Source organism: Galleria mellonella, unplaced genomic scaffold (genome assembly GCF_026898425.1).
Source record: "Galleria mellonella isolate WM207_F2 unplaced genomic scaffold, CSIRO_AGI_GalMel_v1 utg132, whole genome shotgun sequence".
Classification (NCBI taxonomy): domain Eukaryota; kingdom Metazoa; phylum Arthropoda; class Insecta; order Lepidoptera; family Pyralidae; genus Galleria; species Galleria mellonella.
In genome coordinates this window covers 179,947-201,504 of record NW_026441989.1, presented here as the reverse complement: position 1 = coordinate 201,504, position 21,558 = coordinate 179,947, and the positions used below count along the sequence as shown (strand labels likewise).

The 21,558-nt window shown below is 32.4% G+C and overlaps 1 protein-coding gene across 1 annotated transcript in view; it reads right to left on the bottom strand.

Annotated features, from left to right (window-relative positions):
- LOC113518458 (solute carrier family 12 member 6) overlaps positions 1-20,522 on the bottom strand; it is a 174,331-nt gene extending 153,809 nt beyond the window's left edge. Inside the window, exon 1 of the mRNA XM_031913106.2 lies at positions 20,320-20,522. Coding sequence (XP_031768966.1) covers positions 20,320-20,380 — 61 coding nt within the window. The 5' untranslated portion in view covers positions 20,381-20,522. The remainder of the gene's footprint in view (positions 1-20,319) is intronic.
- Between the last annotated feature and the right edge of the window lie 1,036 nt (positions 20,523-21,558).

The window sequence follows — 21,558 nt, the reverse complement described above, 5'->3', positions numbered from 1 at the left end:
TTCAAATCCGTTTAGTAGTTTTTGCGTGAAAGTGTAAGAAATATCCATCCATTCTCCTATCATGACCAACTTTCGCATTTATTATATTAATATGATATTACAACTTAATCTGTCAGGTCATAAAATATAGTTAAATAAAAATCTGTCTATAATATATATAATAATATATAATTATAATAAAGATATATTCCATATTTCACTAAACGCCAACAATCTTCAGTATTTATAATATAATCATTGTTTGTAAATGTGAAAACCATTACTTGCATCATAGAATACACTGTGACACTTATGGTACTGCCAACGCGGACGATTATGGTATTGTGTCTCAGTAACTTATAAGTTCACTTCTAAATTCCACTATTTATACTTAAACGTAGAAAAGCGAACACAGCAGCCTGCTTGGCAGCAGAAATATGAGTGATAATAAAGGGTACAGGATACGGAAAAATGTATTTTTAAAAGAACAAAAAGTATTAAATAATTCTTGTAATATATATAACAAGAGCTAGAATATAGTTTAGACTTCAAAAACAAGGATATGTAAGTATATACGAGTATAGATATAATTAATCAATCAATTGTACATGATAATTCTATGCACTTATACATATGTATACATATGTATATATATTTATCTATTTACTTATTTACGTATTTATTTATTTATTTATATATTTATTCACAATAGTGTTTGATGTATTTACATTATTTTCATTGGTACCTTTTCTGCACTGGATTACCCAAATTAAATCATTTTCTCTCTAATTACACTAGGTTGGCTGGAAGAGATTTTAGAGATAAGTCCTCCCTTGCTAACAAGTTGTTAAACTAATCGTCGCATATATTGTTTAAGTGAAATAAAGAATATATATATGTAAATTTTATCATAAATGATGCAGCTATTATTTTATGGAACACAATTTCAAATATATTAGACTTTTAGAATAAATATCGCCATGCTTCATCCTTGGCCGTCGCTACAATCGCCGGCTTCGGCCGTTCTGGCGTAGAATGGGCCATCTCTTCTTTTCCCGTAGGTGATTAAGAGAACTTAATGATCAAGGGCAGCAGCGTCCCTCTTAAAAAATCATCAAAGGCTAACTGCCGTTGCCAATCTGCCTGCCAAGCATGGCAACTACTAGCAATACCTTCCATTGGCAAAGGCAGACTATGGAGAAGTTTTTTTTCTGAAGTGGACTCTTAGCGGCTGATATAATGATGATGCATCCGTTGTAGTGTTAGTGACTGCAATTTATATTCTTATATCCAGTAAATAATTTCAGGTCAGTAAGTGGTGACGGACTTTGGTAAACTTATGGCAGAATGCCAGCAATTGTTAAGCTTTTTTCTATTTTCCCGTTCAGATTTAGGTCACCGTAACTAACACACATTTATTAAATAAAAAATATTATTATTATATTCGTATAGAATTCATTATAATTATTATGTTATCAATTTATCATTTCATTTATTATATATATACTTATTTTGAATACTAAACTGTATCAAACATTATAGTGATCCAATGTTAAAATATAACATAATTTTTTAAATTTGATAAAAAATTAAACGTTGCTATTTCTATAATCGAAAAAAATAAGTTTTGTTTTGCAAAGCATTTTTAATTATGAACACACACATACGTATGAGCGACGATATGTTTCAATGACACATGGCATATTAGATGAAAATTATTTAAATTTCGAACTAGGAAGAATTTGTTTCGTTTTAATAAGTTTTTTGCTTTACAAAGAAGTATGGCAATTTTAGTTGTTACAAAATAAATATAAGACGAATGCAGAGTAAAAAATTTGATTTAAATTTTGATTTAAAAACTAAACTATTAAATCGATATTGATATCATTTTTGAGGGATCAATCTATAAGTATATTCTATCAGACAAATAAAAGAATTATCCATTTGGAAAATTCTTTTATTTATCTTTGTGCAATTACACCGACAATAAATGTTTATCGACGGTGTTATGTGGTAACAAACATAAAAAAAATACAAACGAATTGAGGATCTCTTTCTTTTTGAAATCCATTGAAAATCAGTTCAAATATGGTGACAAACTGCGTTACATAGGTGTTAAAAAATTAATTAATAAGATAAAACTTATTTCTACTAACTTATATATAAAAATTCATTTAGAAGTAACTTTTACCTGCAGTACGTCAGCAGTGTTATACCAAAAAAATGTTCTTTTAAATACCTGCAACAAAAAATATAAATTGTGAAAGATATACAGGCACGAAATAAATTTTTACAAAAATATATGACTAGAAATTAGGGGCCGTCCTAGACGGACATATGTTGATCAAATAGGCGACGTGCTGAAGAAGGGCCAAATTAAAAGTACCCGTAACCGGAGAGCGTGTATGAAAAGATTAAGAAGCGAAAGAGTTTTGTTTGAATCGAAGCATTTGGCGTTCCATTGTTTCTGCCTACCTTAATGGGAGACAGGCGTAATAGATATGTACGTATGTATGTAGAAATTATTGTCCGAACACAGCTAGTTAGTATTGTGTATTTTCTGATTATCCTAAAAAGTAGTAGGCGTAAAATGGATGGACAAAATAAAAAAAAAATCAGTTCAATGCGAGTTAGACTCGAACATTGAAATTTTACTAGGAATAAAAATAATAATTTTTGCATGTAATATAATTTTTGTATAGATGGATACATTTATTTGCCAGAATGTTGTTATTACAGATTTTCATTTATTGTGAAGTACAAATGTTCGCCTTATAGTCTAAATCATGCTTTTATTCATTCAGAACAAAACAAATATTGTCAAATAACATACATAACATTCCAATGATTGACAATAATAAATCATAAAAATTATAGGAGATGAAAAATGAGTAGGTTTTTGTTTTTGTTTATTTACTTCTTTATTGTACACACTAATTATACACAAAAATATGACAGGTAATCAAATGTACAAAGTCGAGCTTAACTCTAAAAGAGTTGAGTTTTTATTTACATTTTGTTTATTTATTTAAGTAGATATAAAATAATTAATAGTTAACAGTGTGGATATACATACTTTGATAATAAATACATTTTTACATTACATTAATTATTAAATTTGTAAACACAAGTATTTTTTGTTAGGTTGTACAATTTGTTAGGATATACAGCAATGAGACTGCAGCTAATTCCCACAAATTCCTCTTTACAGTAATATTTTATAGTATGACCAGTACCGTTTATAGTCATCATCTTCCTACCCTTATCCCAATTATTATTTGGGGTCGGCGTAATATAGTTTTATCCATATTACTAAAGGATTAAGTACCGTTTATAGTACATTTTTTTATATAACCCACTTTCTTTTATATAATACTGTAGTATAAGTAATAGTAATTAATATAGATAGATAGATACTCTTGTTTCCTCCAAAAGATTATAACAGTAAACTTATTATAAATATAAATAATTACAAGAAATAATGTTTCATATAGTACCTAGAGTAGTGAAGTAAATTAATTGGTATGCCATTGATTTAATTCGCGTATTAATTTAATCGAGCGTTTCCACAATTCCGCTGCAAATTTATGTTAATCTGATCAGATTAGTATCTCTCGTAATGATTTTAACCATCTGCCAAAAAACGAGTCTTTTTTTTATACAACCTAGAATGGCAAACAATCTGACGGCCCACCTGATGGAAAGTGGTAACCGTCGCCTATAGACATGAGCAGTACCATGGATTTAACTGAGTATACTGTTTCGCCCATGATACCCCCATGCGTTGCCATTCCTGAGGACTCAGATGTTATTCCTCTGTACCCAGTAAATTCACGCCATATCCCACCCTTCAAACCGAAACACAGCCATGTAAACACAACTGCTTCACGGTTGAAACACGAATGGGATAGAGGAGCAATCGACATTTGTACAATGTCTCCCTCTGAGTCTATTATGCAGATATATAAGTTAAAATCATCATCACAATGAATAGCTTAAATGGCTTGATTGGGGAAGAGAAAATGGTAATGGAGATAATCATGTTAGATTGACCTTTTCTTGGTTACTTCCGTAGTCCGTGGGTGGACTTATTGTGGTTAATTTCTGGTGTATATCACGAGGGGGTAAACGGACTTCACTGTCTTGGGGAAAGGAATTGTTAGTAATGGTGTCTAAAAGGGTACCAACTAGGAATATACCTTCTCAGGTCGATATTCATGTGGTTTCCCTTGGGAACCATTATTATATAGGCTTATAAGCGGTATCGAACCTTTAAGTCTTAGGAGAAATTCTGCCTCACTCTGCGTGTTATACCGCTTATAGAACAGACTGTGCTCAGAGGAATTGTTCAGTATGACGTTCACAGTCACTTTCTACCATCGTACAGCTCGCCATCGACACGGAGTTAACCCTTATATCTTAGAGTCTAGATGGTCGTGTACAACGTGGTTTCAAAGATGTTTTCTTTCACGAACGCTCAAGTTAGGAAACGAACTCCCTATCGAGGTTTTTTTAAGAGATTACAGCATGGAGTTTTTCAAAAGGGGGTAAAGTGTTTTTTCAGGGTAGGAAAAATTGCCAATCCGCCTGACAAGCATGGCAACTACTGGAAAAGCCCCTCTTTTGAGGAAGGTCAATGCTCAACAGTAGAGAGTAGCCGGTTAATGACTACTTACATCTGAATATCTTCTGCTATATTAAAAGCCATTTATAATATTAATATGTAGTTTTACATTTCATTTAATATTAATTATAAAGTTTAAACTTTGACATTTTGGAGCGACTGTTTCTAGGTAGTCAGTAACAGGTAGACAGTTCCAAATTAAATTTATAGGAAGTTAATAAAAGACGAGCACCTTGTATCAAATGAAATGGAATTACCTGTACACGTTCTGGTTTCTGAATAAATTCACTAGAATATATAATTAATTAAAATTAGGAAAACGTTTGAAGTATGGTAGAAAATTTTCTAAATATATACACACATCAATTATGGTTTGAATTACAGTTATAATTTTTTATGGGCCATAATTAACTGCACATAGTTTGGATTTTTTATTTATGTAATATTTTATTTATACCACTGGGATGGAAGACAAGCATACAGCCCACCTGATGGTAAATGGTTACCGTAGCTTATGAACACAAGCAATACCAGAGGTATTACGCGCGCATTGCGGACCCTAAAGAAACCTCTTTACCCCCCTTTTGAAAAACCTCGTGCTGTAGTCTCTTGGAAAAACCTCGTCATAAAATGCGATCCATTATTAAAAAAGCGTAGTTTAATATAAAAGTAAATAGTAAAATAAATAACACATAAATTTTAACGTTCTATTCTTATTACAAAATTTTATAATCAGTAAACCTATATTTCTCAGTATCCATTCAGTTGAGATGATACAGTTTGACAGCCACGACGTTCAGTAGATATTGTGACGTCAGAGTTGCTGAATACAAAATTAACATTTGACATCGTGTTCATAATTTTATATGACACATTGGAATTATTACATAAACAAAAGTATCTACATTTACTACATACATTGTTTGTTACGTAATAAAATAGCAAATTTGACCATGAGGAAGAAACTAACTATAGGGCAAAACATAGGTATATGTTTCGCCCTATAGTTAGTTTTATCCAGGTTTTTTGTTATTTTATTTATTATAGTTTCGCTTTACTCATGATATGTAAAATTTGCCCCATATAAATAGCAATATCGATTATTGTGACATTTGTTTCGTAAAATTTTGTCTCGTAAAAGTCAGTGATTGCATAAATATATACGCATATTTTGCCATGTAAAAATCAGCAATCTCAATTGTGACGAATATATATTGCTTTTTTTTTAATTTGGTAGATAGTACTTTAAAAATTAAAGGAAGGAAGGAAACTTCGAAAAGATATTGAAGGTTTCAGTATCGTATCTGTTCTAAAATACTGCTACTCTCTCAGCAGCTATATCCTATCCTTTGGTTTTAAAGTCCATAATTTATAGTGTGACATTTACATGAAAACTAAAACTAACAATCGAACTCGCTCACCCTTTATTTGATACAACATATCACATCACTAATTTATTTGTTTCTATTATTTTTTTATTGCTATTTATCATTTATTCACGTCCATTAGAGTTCCAATTAGGAATGTTATAGCAGAATTAATTGTATTGTTAACCATTCATTGTAAACATGAAAACTCGTGCTAAAGCCAGACAAGCTCGTGACTTTCCAGTATAAATAGGTCTATAAGCGATGAATTATTTAAGTTGTTACCATTTAGGTTGTAGAGGGTTGTAGACGAATGCCAATGTCAGCGAGAATGACCGAGCGCTGACGAAAATTGTCGAGCGTCTGAATCGATTTTCAAACCACCGCGGTTCATGTATGCTTCTTAATGATACATAATCTACATTGATATAATGAAAGATTAAATTTTTAAATTTAGAAAACTTTCGCAGCTCAGTGCAGTGGTAGAAATATTATTTGAAATGAGATTATGGGTGCGATTCGAGGTCGGACAATTTAAGTAATAAACTTTTTCAAAGTGGCCTGTGATCGTGTCCTATGATGTTGGTTGTCTGGTTTTTCAAAACCTAATTTAAGAATCAAGAAATTAGAGGAATTACATTTATTAATTTAATTGCATTATTTTTTAATTTGTAATAGGTAATCATTAGATTACCTATATGAATGCGACTTTTACCTAATGATCTGAGCTACATTCAGATATTACATATTATACAAAGTTTACAGAAAAAAAATTATGCACTTCTTATATTCACTGCTTTTTCTAAAAAAATAAAAAAAAACTACAGCTTTAATTTATTGCAACCAATATAAAATCAATACGGGTATAAACAATGTCGAATGGAAAAAGAATTGTGAAAATCGATTCAGAGCGAGCGTTGTAATCACGTAACATATTCGCCAGAAATAAAATTAAATATAAAAACTCTTTCTTTTGGGTGCCGCTAAAAACTTAATGCAATAAATGCACCCCCGCATCGTTCGTGACCTCACGTGAGTTTATAATATTACGGCCACATTATACGATTACGGTGAGGTTATGTTATGGCTGCTAAATGAATATTCATCCAAGGCTCTCTATTTCAGTGTGACAATGCCACGAACTTGATCACAGGGGCGCCTTTTCCACGGTCATCAATTTATGTGTTCCTGCTACGTAATTAATCATCAATGTCAGCTTGTATCAATATTAATGTACACTCATTGAGGCTTTTTATAGGTAGAAGGTCAGTGTTTGTACTAGTACAGTGTGATAATACCTATGGGACCTCGTGGTATGTCATATTATATGAGAATTTTTATAGACAATAAACATGGTTACCATGACCCTGCCGGTATTTAAGTTTTTTTTTGATGGGTGAAAATGGTATGGTAACCTCGCCTGCGCTAACAGGATACGCTGGCGGAGCACCAGTGAAGGATGATAGATGAGAATGAAAACAGACCAATTAGCCCATCATGATGAATTTATCAGGAATTATCCATGATAGTTTCCAGGGAGAACGAGGAGGTCGACCTGGTTGGGTATATTGCCAGCAATGGGATTCTCATTCTCCATTACTAACAATCCCTTTCCCCCCGCCTGTATTTAAGTTTGCGCTTGTGGAGAATTAGTGAAGGATGAAAGTAGGTCTCGTAACGAATTTGACAAGAATAAACTACGAATGTTTCCAGGGGGATATTGTCGTCTATTGCTAGCAATGGTGCTGTTAGATCCCATAACTAACAACCTTTTTCCCCATAATGAGTCAAATCTGTTGATGCATTGTGATGAATTGATCAGGAATTAACTGCGGTGGTTTCTTGAAGATGGTGTGAAGGTGGACCTAATAGAGTACATATATTATATAACACATATATATGTATTATAGGGATATGATTTCTTGTTCCTAGTAATTCTTTATTCCCAATCATCACCATTGTATCAGACGTTGACTGTCCACTGTTGGATAATTAAGAATCTAATACAACTGCTATTAAAGGCATTATTACTGTTACTATTATTTATTAATTAATAAAATATTTCTACAAGTGATTACCGTAAGTTGAATTATAAGTTTACAATAATACGAGATATTAAAATTCCTTTTTTTCCTGTGGGTTTAGTAAGAGGCAACCAAGGGATAGCGAGGGATGGGCAACAGCATCCCTTTTAAAACATCTCTAAAGCTTAACTGCGGTTGCCAATTCGCCTGCCAAGTATGGCAATTACTGACAAAACCCTCCGAGAGGGAGGCTTATGTTCAGCAGTGGACAGTTAAAGGTTGATATGATGTTATGATGATGATATTTTTTTATAAAAAGGTTTTCCTAAGCGACTACAGCATGGGGTTCTTCAAAAGAGGGTAAAGAGGTTTCTTTAGGGTCATCAACGCACGCGTAATATCCCTGGTATTGCAGGCGTTCATAGGCTACGGTAACCGATTACCATCAGGTGGGTCATACTTTTTTATACCATCGAGGTGGCAAATAATGTCACCTCGATGGTGATAAAAAAGTAAATGTTTGTATTATGCGGAGATCGAACTTGCGACCATCGGATGGTGACGCAGTGAATATGTTCCACTATCAAGTTCATCCAAAATATAAATATTGATTTATAATAAACAAAAAAAAAAAATCAATAATACGTAGTACTATACAGACAGTATAGTACTCCGTGATAAATTCCGTGCACGGCAGCGTACATGTGGCTCACAGTTGTCAAGGACGTAATAACAAATCAATGTAAAGGCACGCCAATGTCAATACTGCTGGAGGTCACAGTCAATCGTATGTCATTTAATGGCGGGAGGTTGGTAAATGAATTATTGGGAGTAGTTACTCAATGTGAGTAATTGATACAGATTACTTTTGTAAGTCTACTCTAGTCACTACAATTGATTTATTTCATTACTTAGCTCTACTTTATTTATTCTTTATCTTAGTGTATAAAAATCTCGTGTCCACTATGTTAGTTCACGAAGATCTCCGAAATGGCTATCCGATTTAATGGAATACTGTAAATGTCTATTGTTGGTTCTAACTTGAGATAGAATAGTTTTTATTACGATAATAAAAAATTATGCCAGTAAAAGTAGATTTGTTTGTTATTTCAGCAACAATTTGAGAGTTTAATGCCTTATAGGATTGTGTACTGTACTATTAGATACAAACAAAAAGCTACTGACAGACAGTAGTGGGAGAAATCTGTGACTAAATAGCACCTAACACAAATATGTACACAAAATACATAATAATAATGAATATGTTTTTTCTACATTTGCCATAAGTCTATAATAGAACAAATATTAATTATATAATTATGTAATAATTAGAGGATGGGCAGCAGCGCCTCTCCTAAAATAACTAAACTTAACTGCTATCGCCAATCCGCCAAGTCTGCCAAGCGTGGCGGCTACTGTCAAAACCCCTCAAGGGGGAAGCCTATGTTCAGCAATGGACAGTTGAAGGCTAATATGATGGTGATTTGTTTTATAGAACTTAGAATGGCAAACAAGCTGACGGCCCACCTGATGGAAAGTGGTAACCGTCGGCTATAGACATGAGCAGTACCATGGACATAACAGAGTATACCTTTTCGCCCTCGACACCCCCCATGCATTGCTATTCCTGAGGATTTAGGTGTTATTCCTCTGTGCCCTGTAATTTCACTGCCATATCCCACCCTTCAAACAGTCTTGCAAACGAAAGCAGTCATGCAAACACAACTGCTTCACGGTTGAAACACGAATGGGACAGAGGTACCTAAGCAAACAACTTTTGTACAAAGTCTCCCTCTGGTATACATGGTCTGATGATGTTTATTTTCTTTCTTAAATATATGGTATATATATTATATAATCAATTCCATAAAAAAGGAATATTTTTTACTCTAATTAATTAATTTTGATTTAACGGATTCGACGTATAAGAAATTGGATTATATAAATATATTACGATAAGAAACTGTTAAAATTATAATGCAAGTCTTATCTGAAAATGTTCGGGTAATTCCTGAACGATATTCGATCAAAGTTCAATATTTATCGAGACGGTTTCTAGTATTTTCTACCGATACTCTCAGTCGATTTCTGGACGGGAAAATAAATGACAGCAATCTTAAAATTGACGGTCTAAACTTAGAGCTAAATGTAGGGGCTGAACATAGAATGACAGTGATGGGCAGTTTAAACAACAATATTACATTTACAATTAGGGAAGAGAACATTATTTTTACATTAAAAAAATATGTTCACGTCTAGTGTGACCATATGCGACTGTTTCCAGTTTTTTTTGCATAATTTTAATTTATTTTGTATTTTGATATTTTCACTTAACGTTTTATGTATTTGGATGTGTTGTATCCTTTTCTTAATGACCGATTAAGAATTATTAAATCTCAGAATCTTATTCAACTTCATAAATTGTTATGTTATGTAAAATGTACAAAAAAGTCAGCATTATAGGAAGTTGAAGCCTTGAAGCGTTAAAAAGCGATTTTCTCCAGGTAACCTTGGGGTAATTAAACTGTTGAGTAATTAAAGTGAGGCAATGTAGATGCTAATGGAGGGCCCATTCTGGTGTGAACCTAATATTCTTTACCCATATTTCGCCGACGATATTTGAAAATAAATTCAAATTAAAATTAATTACGGTACCCTATTATTTCATGTTCATTATTATTGTTCAAAAATTAATCTTCACGGAAATTGATAGTTTTTTTTTATAAAATAAATGGATAACAACAAAATATATCATTGTGATCCCGGTATAAAATGGGCTACCTCTTCCTATCCCGTTAGTCGTAAGAGGCGATTAAGGGAACTTAATGGTTGAAGGATGGACAGTAGCTAATTGCGGTTGATTGTGAAGCGTGGCAACTGCTGGAAAAACCTCCCTTATGGGGGAGGCCTATGTTCAACAGTGGAGAGTTAATATCTGATACGAATAATATATCACGTCAACAGACGGTATTTTCAGCAAATGTAATACAATTAATAAATGACATTATAAAGAAAAACACCGGCATATTTAGAAACAATAATATTGGACAAATTTTTTTATTACATTAATTAACAGTAGTAATTATTGTAATATTTTTGACAATCTTTTACAGGTATAATATATATATGTTTTGTAGAATTACAAATTACGTTAATTTTCAAGGACACATTTAATTTTTAAATGTACATAAAATCATGCACGAATGTCCTTGTCTTATTGTATATATTTTCCTTTCAGTTTCTTAATTCAAAAGTAAACGCTAAAATCGATATTATCAGTTTGAAAAAGAATCAACTTATAAAAATGATATTAGCAAGTGTCCATGACACTCGATCACATCTAGACCTCGAAAGTGACCTCCAGATCGGCCTCGGCCTATTTATTGTTATTTCAGCTTGCCTATAATATCTTCTCTTTTACGTATAGTCTATATCTAATATATAAAAAAAGTTTTCGCTAACTGTGTACATATATGTATGTATGTAAGAATGTTACTCAGAGGAATAACACCTGAATCTTCAGGAATTGCAACGTATGGGAGGTATCATGGGCGAAACAGTATACTCTGTTATGTCAATGGTACAGCTCATGTCTATTGGCGACAGTTACCACTTTCCATCAGCTGGGCCGTCAGCTTTTTGGCATTCTAAGTTGCATAAAAAAAATAGCGCATTTAGCACTTGAATGTTTCTGCCTACCCCAATGGGAGACAAGCGTGATAGATATATATGTATGTAGGCATGTATATATGGAAAACGGTCTGGAATTAGATAAAAGTATTTATGAAAGAAGTAAAAATGGTCTAGGAAATGGTCTAGGAAAATACAGCAGCATCCTTTTCAAAACATTACTAAAGGCCTAACCCGCCTCATAAATGTAGTAGTAATAAAATAGTTAATGTATTATAAAAAGAAAGACAAATTTATGCCAACATGTTAGGACACAGGGGTATTTGAAAAAAATGGTGACCGAATGAAATCAAGTGTTTGCTAAATTGTGTTTGAACTTAGATTGAACGATTGATCTGAACATATCCTAACACTCCAGTCACAATGCTATCCCCAACTGAACGTGGTATTATCAATATCTCATTATTGAGTAAAGCTCTCTAGTAAATCTATATCTGCTTACTTAGAAAATATACTTATTTTTTATGTCTATATATTTACACGTACAACGGGAACTTTATGAAATTATAATATTTGTTATTTCCGACAATTCTTTCGACTTTATCTGGAATTGTTTTTCGGGGAGAGTACGGTATGCTTTGCATTACAGCTTCTCAGACTAGATAAACATATATGTACATCGTAAAAAATTAACATAAGTTTTAAAAATAATATTTTTAGATGATTTTCAAAATGAGGAAGTTTGTTTGCATTTTAAAAGTGAAGTGTTAAGGCATTAAATATGTTTGTACTTTAGATTATACCTATAGATAATTTAAAAGCTGTGCGATTTATGTCAATAAAGAGATATTATTATTATTAATATTATATTTTATTACAGAGCATCGAGTGTCAAAAACTATATTTAATAACAAAATTTTTTAAATCAAAATATAGCGCGTTTCCATATATATTAGTAGTGCATAATAATTCATAATGACGCTTAACTTTACTGAATACTTTGATTCATACATATGTAAGTATAAATATAAAATTTGTTTTCGTTTTTTAAAATAACTGTCATTTATATTATTTATCATAGTATATACGGCTACTATAATATACTGTATATAGTTTCCACTGCCAGGGTTACCGCCGTGGTTTTGTTCGTCTGACCAAAAGCGAGTACAGTTCATAGTTCACAACTGCAATTTACTACGCTCTCGTTACGGCAATAGCTTTCAGTCTGCATGGAACAAATTGCAAACGACATGCGAATGCCGAAGGAAACAAAGAGAAACGAACATACCAATTTCACGTTCATTGCTTTTATTTTTAATTCAGAAATTGCAAATAATAAGATCACAGTGTAAAGAGTTCATTTCTTATATTATGGACAGAAAAGAAAGAGAGAGATACAATTTATACAAAGTATGTTAATAATTCTGATTGTCGGCACTTAATTATATATAGTACACATATATAATTAAAAAAATACGAAACTGAAGGTACAAGTGTTTTATTCTATTAATATCTATATATTTTACTCAAAGTTGTGTATAATTTACAGGACTTTCTAAAGAATTTTATAATGGCGATAAATAGTGGGAGGGAGAGGGAGACTTTGTACAGAAGTCGATTACTTGGGTACCTCTGTCCCATTCGTTTTTCTACTGTGAAGCAGTTGTGTTTGCATGGCTGTGTTTCGGTTTGAAGGGTGGGATATGGCGTGAATTTACAGGGTAGTGAGGAATAACATCTGAGTCCTCAGGAACGGCAACGCATGGGGGGTGTCGTGGGCGAAAAGGTATACTCTGTTATGTCCATGGTACTGCTCATGTCTATAGGCGACGGTTACTACTTTCCATCAGGTGGGCCGTCGCCAAAAAAAATAATATAGTAATTGTGACATTTTAGGCACATTACAGAGTATTCCCACTCATAATACTTCTAGTGCGTTACCGTCACTGAGAACTAAGGTGCTACGCTTCCGTAGCCTGTAATTTTATTTAATTGGTGATAATGGAACGGTAACTCCATCTGCGCTAACGATCTACGCTGGCGAGACACCAGTGAAGGATGATAGGTGAGAATGAAATGGCAAGTCAGTTAGTCCATCGTGACGAATACACCTGGAATTCAGTACGATGGTTTCTAGGTGGGACCACGTGGAGGTCGTTGTTAGGGTATACTGCTAGCAATGAGACCAGAAGTAATCTGGAAGAAATCTCTTATTAGAGATAAGCTCGCCTTTGTACATTATGTTTCAAATGAATTCTGGTTAACATTATATTTTGTGTACAATAAAGAAAGAATAAAATATTCCGCATTATTAACTATTCCTTTCCACTTTGTTATTTAACTATTATATACAAAATACATTTTCAATTTGAAATACAATTTGGTAAACATGGTTTTTTGTGAAAAAAAATACGAATGGGGTCTAAGGTACCCATGCAAACGAAATTTACTGGAAGTCGCATGAGAATATTAATTTATTCCACTTCTTAGTGGCCACTTTAACTTGCTACAATATTCCCGCAAATAAATCACGAGCTCTGTTCGTTTTTAACTTGTACTGGGGACCATTTTCATTCTAACAGTAAGTAGTTTTTAGTTGGTTTCAGTTGTCGTTTTTCTGTTCGCAAGTTTCTCGTTTGGGGCTGCGATCGCCATAAAACGGGGACACGCCTTTAGCAATAGTAAAAGTTTAACTGTGCCGTAACAATAATGAGAGAAGCTTACACTAAAGAAATTTGTTAAGCATCTTCGAATTTTATTTAATTATACATAGTATAGCCACAGATAATATAATACTGTATAGCCGACCTAAATAATTACGATACAGTATAACTCAAGCTGGTTATTATTCAATAATTTAAGACTGTAATTAAAATAATCGGCTTCAATTGTGGCTAAGTCAGTTATTTTAATTTAAAAACCGATTACTGAACTGGTTTTGATGAAATTTGTAAGGGACTAATCTGTAAGTATAAGCTTTCAAATATAAAAATTCTAAATCGGTTTACAACTGAGTGTTATAAGTTAACAAACAAAAAAAAAAAATACAATCGAATGGAGGGCCTCTTTCTTTTGTCGGTTTACGTTTTACATCTAAGTCTTTGGAAAACTGAGAAAAGTCGTTCCATAAGAAGAAGGTCTTCTCTCAATACGTTTGTATTTAGAACACTTATGTGAAATTAATGTTGTGATTACTGAAGCAAAATTTATTTGTACGTTACAATTAGAGTAACTATTTTTTTTAACCGACTTCAGTAAGGAGGTTCTAAATTCGGTTGTATTTTTTTATGTTTGTTATTTCGTAATTCCGTTTGCTCTAAATTGATTTGGGAAATTCTTTCTTTATTAGAAAGGATTTATATTTAGTTTTTAGATTAAAATAATTGAAATTATTTTAATTGAAGTCGGTTTTTTTATGGGACAGGTTTTTTTAATTATTTACAGAATAAATATTACTCGCAGAAGTAAATTATGAGTATTTAAAGGAGTAATCATGCAAAATTTTAAAATTTTATATATAAATAACTATTTTTATTATTAATTGAAAACAAAAGCTTTGTTCTTTGAATTAGGATGAAAAGAATTGAATACTAGTTGCGCATCATCACTTCACAAGAGTGTACTAATGAATAAAACGAGACCGAATCGATGTAACTGTTCTAAATTGATGCATTTCTTTTATATGTAAATAAATTTGACATACATATTTGTTTGTTTCTATTTTAAATAGAGAACATCGTATGCAGAATACGTTATTCTTATTAAACTGTCAGCAAAGATAAGATCGTGACAGGACTGTAGTATGAATTGGTGAGCGTCGAGTCCTTACCATCTCGACAAGGGCTTATATACGTTCAGAAACTTTGTACCGAATATAACTTCGTCTGAGATGGTGAAATGTAGCTTTTATCAGTTCCGTCTCGAGTACACCTATTTTTATCGTATTTCAATAAAGTATGAGTATAAATTGGATAGGCTTTTTGAACTGATTTAAAGAAATAAAGAGGTTCTAGACGGTTTTTTTTAACGGCTTTAAAAAGAAGGGAGTTCTCATTTTGCTTGTATTTTTTTAAGGTTTGTTACTTCTTCATTTTAAGTTTATTTACTTTACAATGTGTACGTACAAAGTGCATGTTAAAACTACATAGTCAAGTCGTATACAAATGCTTTAAGTTACTCAGTGAGCTACGGAAAGGGCTATGCTCGGAGTTTGTTTGCATGATGGAATTTGAAATAAGAATATCCGCAAAAGAATCAAAGTGATTAATGTAGCACAAGGTAAGATAAGCAAGCTGAAGCGGTAATAGGCTGGACATAGCTCAAAGAACTGTCAATCTATGGAGAAGAAAGGTAAAGAAGTACCGACCTCCCACTAGATGGAGTGACGACATCAAATGCATTGCAGAGAATCAGTAGTTGTAAGTGGTTTGGGACTATTTCTTGTGGCAGTCTATAGGAGGGGTATATTCAGCAGTGGACAGTTAACGGCGGATATGATGATGACGATGAAACTATTTATGTATATAGAATACTGATCTAATATTACACTTAATACATACCATAATATTATATTTCGTAAGAACATAAATAATATTAAGTATAATAATGTTTTATTAACGTATGTTTCCATTTTTGCATGTTTTAACAAACCGCAATACATAACGACCTTACAATATAATAATATAATCACGGTAAAGTTCTCGTTTATAAAGTGTGGTTGATTCTCTGAAACTAACAGGATCAATTTAACTTAATGGATAGTTTTGGATTTAACCAAGTAGTTATTCTGAGTACGGTCCCAGATGGCTTTGTTTGCTTTCTCATAGAGAGCCTATTAAAAGCACATATTTACCCATTATAAATAGAATAATGGTCATTGAATTAGCTTCTATTGTAATCGAGCTATATCAAGGAAAATACGGAAGAGAAACACTTCGTAAAGACGCCTATAAAAGTGGCCAAAAATGACAATAGGCGCATATCTGCGGCGCACTTTTATAGGCGTTTCAGGGGCATGAAAAGAAGCTAATATACCTAGAGTGGGTATTTCTGATACCAAACATGGCTCGTGCCAGCCACTTATAGGAAATAACGCCTTTCATTTTTGTAGTAAGTATCCTATTGTAATATTATAAAGGTAAAAGTATGTAAAGATATTTGGTTGTTTAAATATTTGTTACTCAATTACGCTTATATGAGATACATTTTATGAAGTAAGAACATGAGTGAATGTAAACAGGTGGCTCGGGACTTTTCCTTATGGTTCTCTATTGGAGAGACCTATATACATATGATGACGACGATGAAGAATAGGATGTGCTATCAGTCTAAATAGTTGGGGGGAGAAGGAATTGTTAGTAATGGGGATTAGTAGCCCCATTACTAGCAATATACCCTGTCAGGTCGACCTCCACGTGGTTCCCCCTGGAAACCATCGTGACTAATTCTAGTTGAATTCGTCAGGATGGGCTAAGTGACCTGCTTTCATTTTCAACAGTCATCTATCACTGGTACCCCGTCAGTGTATACCAATAGCGCAGACCATACCATACCATTCTCATTCATTAAAAAAAAAAAGCCTAAATAGTTTCAACGCTAACCCAAGCATTGAATGAACCAAACAGTCTAAACTTGCGAGGCACAGACAGTTGAATGGGTATTGCATAAAACATAAACACCAATAGGATAAAGAGAAAAAACAAATTGAAACAGACAGAAATAATAAAACAAATGAAATCGAAACAAATAAATAAGAATTTAAAACACGTTAAGTATACGAATGAAAGGTGAATAATGTAAGGTATAAAAAAAGAAAAAGGATGGAAAGTAAAATAGAAAAGAATTAAGCATTACCAATTACACATAGTCTCAAAAAACTTAATATACGGTGCAAACGTACTTTTCCGTGAGGGGGGGGGGGGAATATATAAAAAAAAATGCTAACCCAAAACGATGAGAGTGGGTGTGCCAATTATGTATATAAAATACCAAGTAATATGCTTAATAAATTACCTATATATATAGTATATAATATAATGGTAAATAAGGTGGTGAAATCATAAAAAATACTATTTAAAAATGATTATAATTTACTTGAAAAAAAAATATTCTTACGAAAGTTACATCCTTACTACTATCATAAATATGAAAGTAAGTTTGTTTATTTGTTTGTTACCCTATAATGCCTTAATGGCTTAAATAATCACTATGAAATTTGGTATTCAAATACTATATGGGATGGAAAAGCATATATTTAGGTTACTTTTTATTCCGGCCAGTAAACATATCCCGGTCGTGGTAAAAAGTCGTGGGTAAAAGTTAGCGTATAATAAACTAGTTTCAGTTATCGACGTGATTCATCATTTTTTATCGAGCAAAAACAATTCTGAATTTAGAAGAAAGTGACAAAACACTGATACCAAATTTTTTTTATAACACAGTGTGCAATAAGGCATGTGGCTCACCTAATGGTAAGTGACTACCGCCGCACCTGCAAAACCTCTTGAGTTGTGATTTTTGTGATCATCACCCACAACACCAGAGGCATTGCAGGTTTTTTTTATACAAGCTAGAATGACAAACAAGCTGTAATGGAAAGTAGTAACCGTCGCCTATAGATATGAGCAGTACTATGGACATAACAGAGTATATTGTTTCGCCCATGATACCCCCCATGCGTTGCCATTCCTGAGGACTCAGGACTCAGTACCATAGACGTAACAGAGTATACTGCTGCTGATTAGAATAATAAGGATAGATTTGAATTTTAGATTTTATGAAAGAGACGAAATGATTAAATTACATAATTAAATATTTCCAAAAAAAAAAAACCTACTTCCATTTGGCAAAACCAGTTATTTTGATTTAAAAACTAAACTAATAAATCGATTTTGGCAAAATTACTCTGAAACAAATCTGTAAGCATATCCTTTCAGACAAAAAAAAATCCAAATTGGTTTACAACTGACAGAGTTATGAGGTAAAAACATCAATAATTATAATAAACTCTTTATTGCGCACAAAAGATATATATATAAGGAATATTTATATAGAATGTGCATATACAGAAGATGGCCTTGTCGCTATAAGAAATCTTTTACAGACAACCTGGCATAAATAGAAGCTAAGTACAGAGAGAAATGTAGATAGAGAGAAAAAATACAAACAATTTGAGAACTTCCTTCTTTTTAAAGTCGATTGAAAATAAGATTTATCGTTTCGATCATTCCAAACAATAATCCTTGAATAAATTAAAAAATAAGAAAAAGACACATTAATAAGTACGTTGTAGATAAACGTTACTATTCTCCGTTCGAGTGTGGGGCCTCCAAAAGGGGTGTGGTAACACGACGCGAGATTTGAGTTCTTCCACCTCCCTACCTATCACGCCCATGTGTTGGCCTACATCATAACATCTATCGAGACTTTATAAACTGCCTGTTTTGATAAATCAATAGAACGCTCCGTGTAGTTTTGAGATTGTGTAATGAGTTTCCAGCCAAGGTTCTCCCTGGAGAAGCGGATGCGGAAAGGATCTTTCTGGGTCGGTAATCCGCAATGTTGTAGGCGTCAATAGGATTAAACAGTTTCAAAGACAGAGGGTTACCCCTTCACACTTTCCTTCGCTTTTTAGATAAGCTTAATTTTCTTGAAATATTCAAATGTAGGTATTAATATAAACATTAGTTTGTGAAAGTATTTGAATGTTTATTACAAAATAATGCATAACGGGAGAATGGATTTAATTGAAGGAATCCTCTTTCTTATTCAATTTAAACTTGTGTCGTTTACTTATTGCGGTTACAAAGCTACTACTGATTGTATATATTGTTCCTTTGTACTTCTATTTTCCTTATGTTTATGTTGTCAAGCAGCTGCATTACGTGTTTGAGTTTTTTTTCGGTTTAAAAAACAATTAAGGGGTATGGAGACAAACGGCTGATATTATCATAACATCTTGATGATATGACGATACCAGTCGTTAGTTCACCATTGCTTAAAACAGACCTCTCCTTGGGATATTTTGCCAGTAGATGCCACGTTCGGCAAGCGGATTGACAACCGCAGTTAGGCTTCAGTGATGTTAAGAGGAACGCTGCTACCCGTCTTTCGACTATTAAGTTCTCTTTTTTCGACTTAAAGGATAATTGTAGGGTAGAGAGACAAACGAGAAACATCTTGAGTTCTCATGAATAACAATGATTATATTGAGTATATATATATATATATATATATATATATATATATATATATATATATATATATATTCTCATAATAAAATTCGATTTAGATTTATTATGAGAAGATTAAAAATCTGCAGCTCAGATCAATCTATGTTTATTGAGAAAGTTGTTCGCTGGGTTCTGGCTTGGTATACTTATTATAACTGTATAATATATATATGTATATATAGATAACGCTTACCATTTTTCATCACGATCATTAGCTTATTTGTCATTGCCAGTCTTATAAGTAATTTTAAATCTACAGTGTTTTTATTTTCTCTTCAAAAATTTCTTCTTATAGGTTGTCTGTAAAAAATTGCTTTAGCAATTAGACCGCCTTTTGTATTTCTTAGGTATAATATAAAATAAATAAATAAAACATTTTTATTTGAGCTACAACAATGTATCAGCGATATTAACTTTCATTGATAACAACTTTTGAATGTGAACTAATAGAAACTGATTCGTACCTGTTGAAATACTGCTGTATCCATCAGGAGTCATCAAAGGAGTATCTCCGGTACTGAACATGGTTGATAGTCCGCGAACGTAAAATAACTCACTTGAAACTACTTTTGTATAATGTCACATGACACCACAATTATATTTTACATTCACATGTTTTGAACATATTTTAGTCTTATCTCACTAACAGTCAACATAAAATATCAATGTAGTATTTACTCTGAACTCTAAAAAATATATAAACAAACCGTAAAATTTAAAATAAATCTAAATGACGACACTTAATGAAATAATATCTTAATATAAATATTATCTTATTAATGATACTTAAAGAGGTTTATTTGAATCGAAGCATTTGGCATTCTTGCAGTTCGTTTTGTTGTTTCTGCCTACCCTATGTACGTAATATAAAAAAAAAATAATTGTAACTAGACGATATCTGTAAGGGGAAGATATTTAAGAAATGTTGCTATGAAGGACTTTAATAAAACCAACAGATGTTAAAATAATAATATTTAAAATTTTGCCTGTATGTCAGTCTATATGTTTGTTCCGGCATCACGCAAAAATAGCAACACCAAATTGGATGCGGTTTTCATAGTTATATTGCTCTAGGTCTAAGTTAAAATTTGGTGTATCTTTTATATTGATATGTCATCTAAAAGTGATCTATTTAATTGTATTTTAATTCTATTTTTGAAATCTACACGTACAAAATAATAGATAAAATATAAAAAACACCATATTTCAATAATCATCGACTTCGCTTAAAAAAGTTAATAATTGATTTTATTATAATATATGGATATATTTATTTTACTTAAATATTTGAGGAGAAGGAGAAAAGAATAGAAAGTTGAAATGATATCTTTTATATTCTCCCTAACAAATTTAATCGAGTCGTGTTTTTTTTTTACCATATAGGTGAAAATGAAATGGTAACACTGCCTGCGCTAAAGGTATACGCTGGCGGAGCACCAGTGAAAGGTGATCGATGAGAATGAAAACAGGCCAGTTAGCCCATCATGATGAATTCACCAGAAACTACAGAGGTGGACCTAGTTGGTTATATTGCTAGCAATAGGATTTTTAGTCTCCATTACTAACAATCCCTTTTCCCCCAATCGAGTCGTGTTAGTACGGGAGGTTTATATTTTTTTATCGTGTTTCGATCCATGTTTCTTTGGTGAAAATGCATAGTTTAAAGTTATAGTTCCTAAATTATATGCAATGTTCAAAGTCAT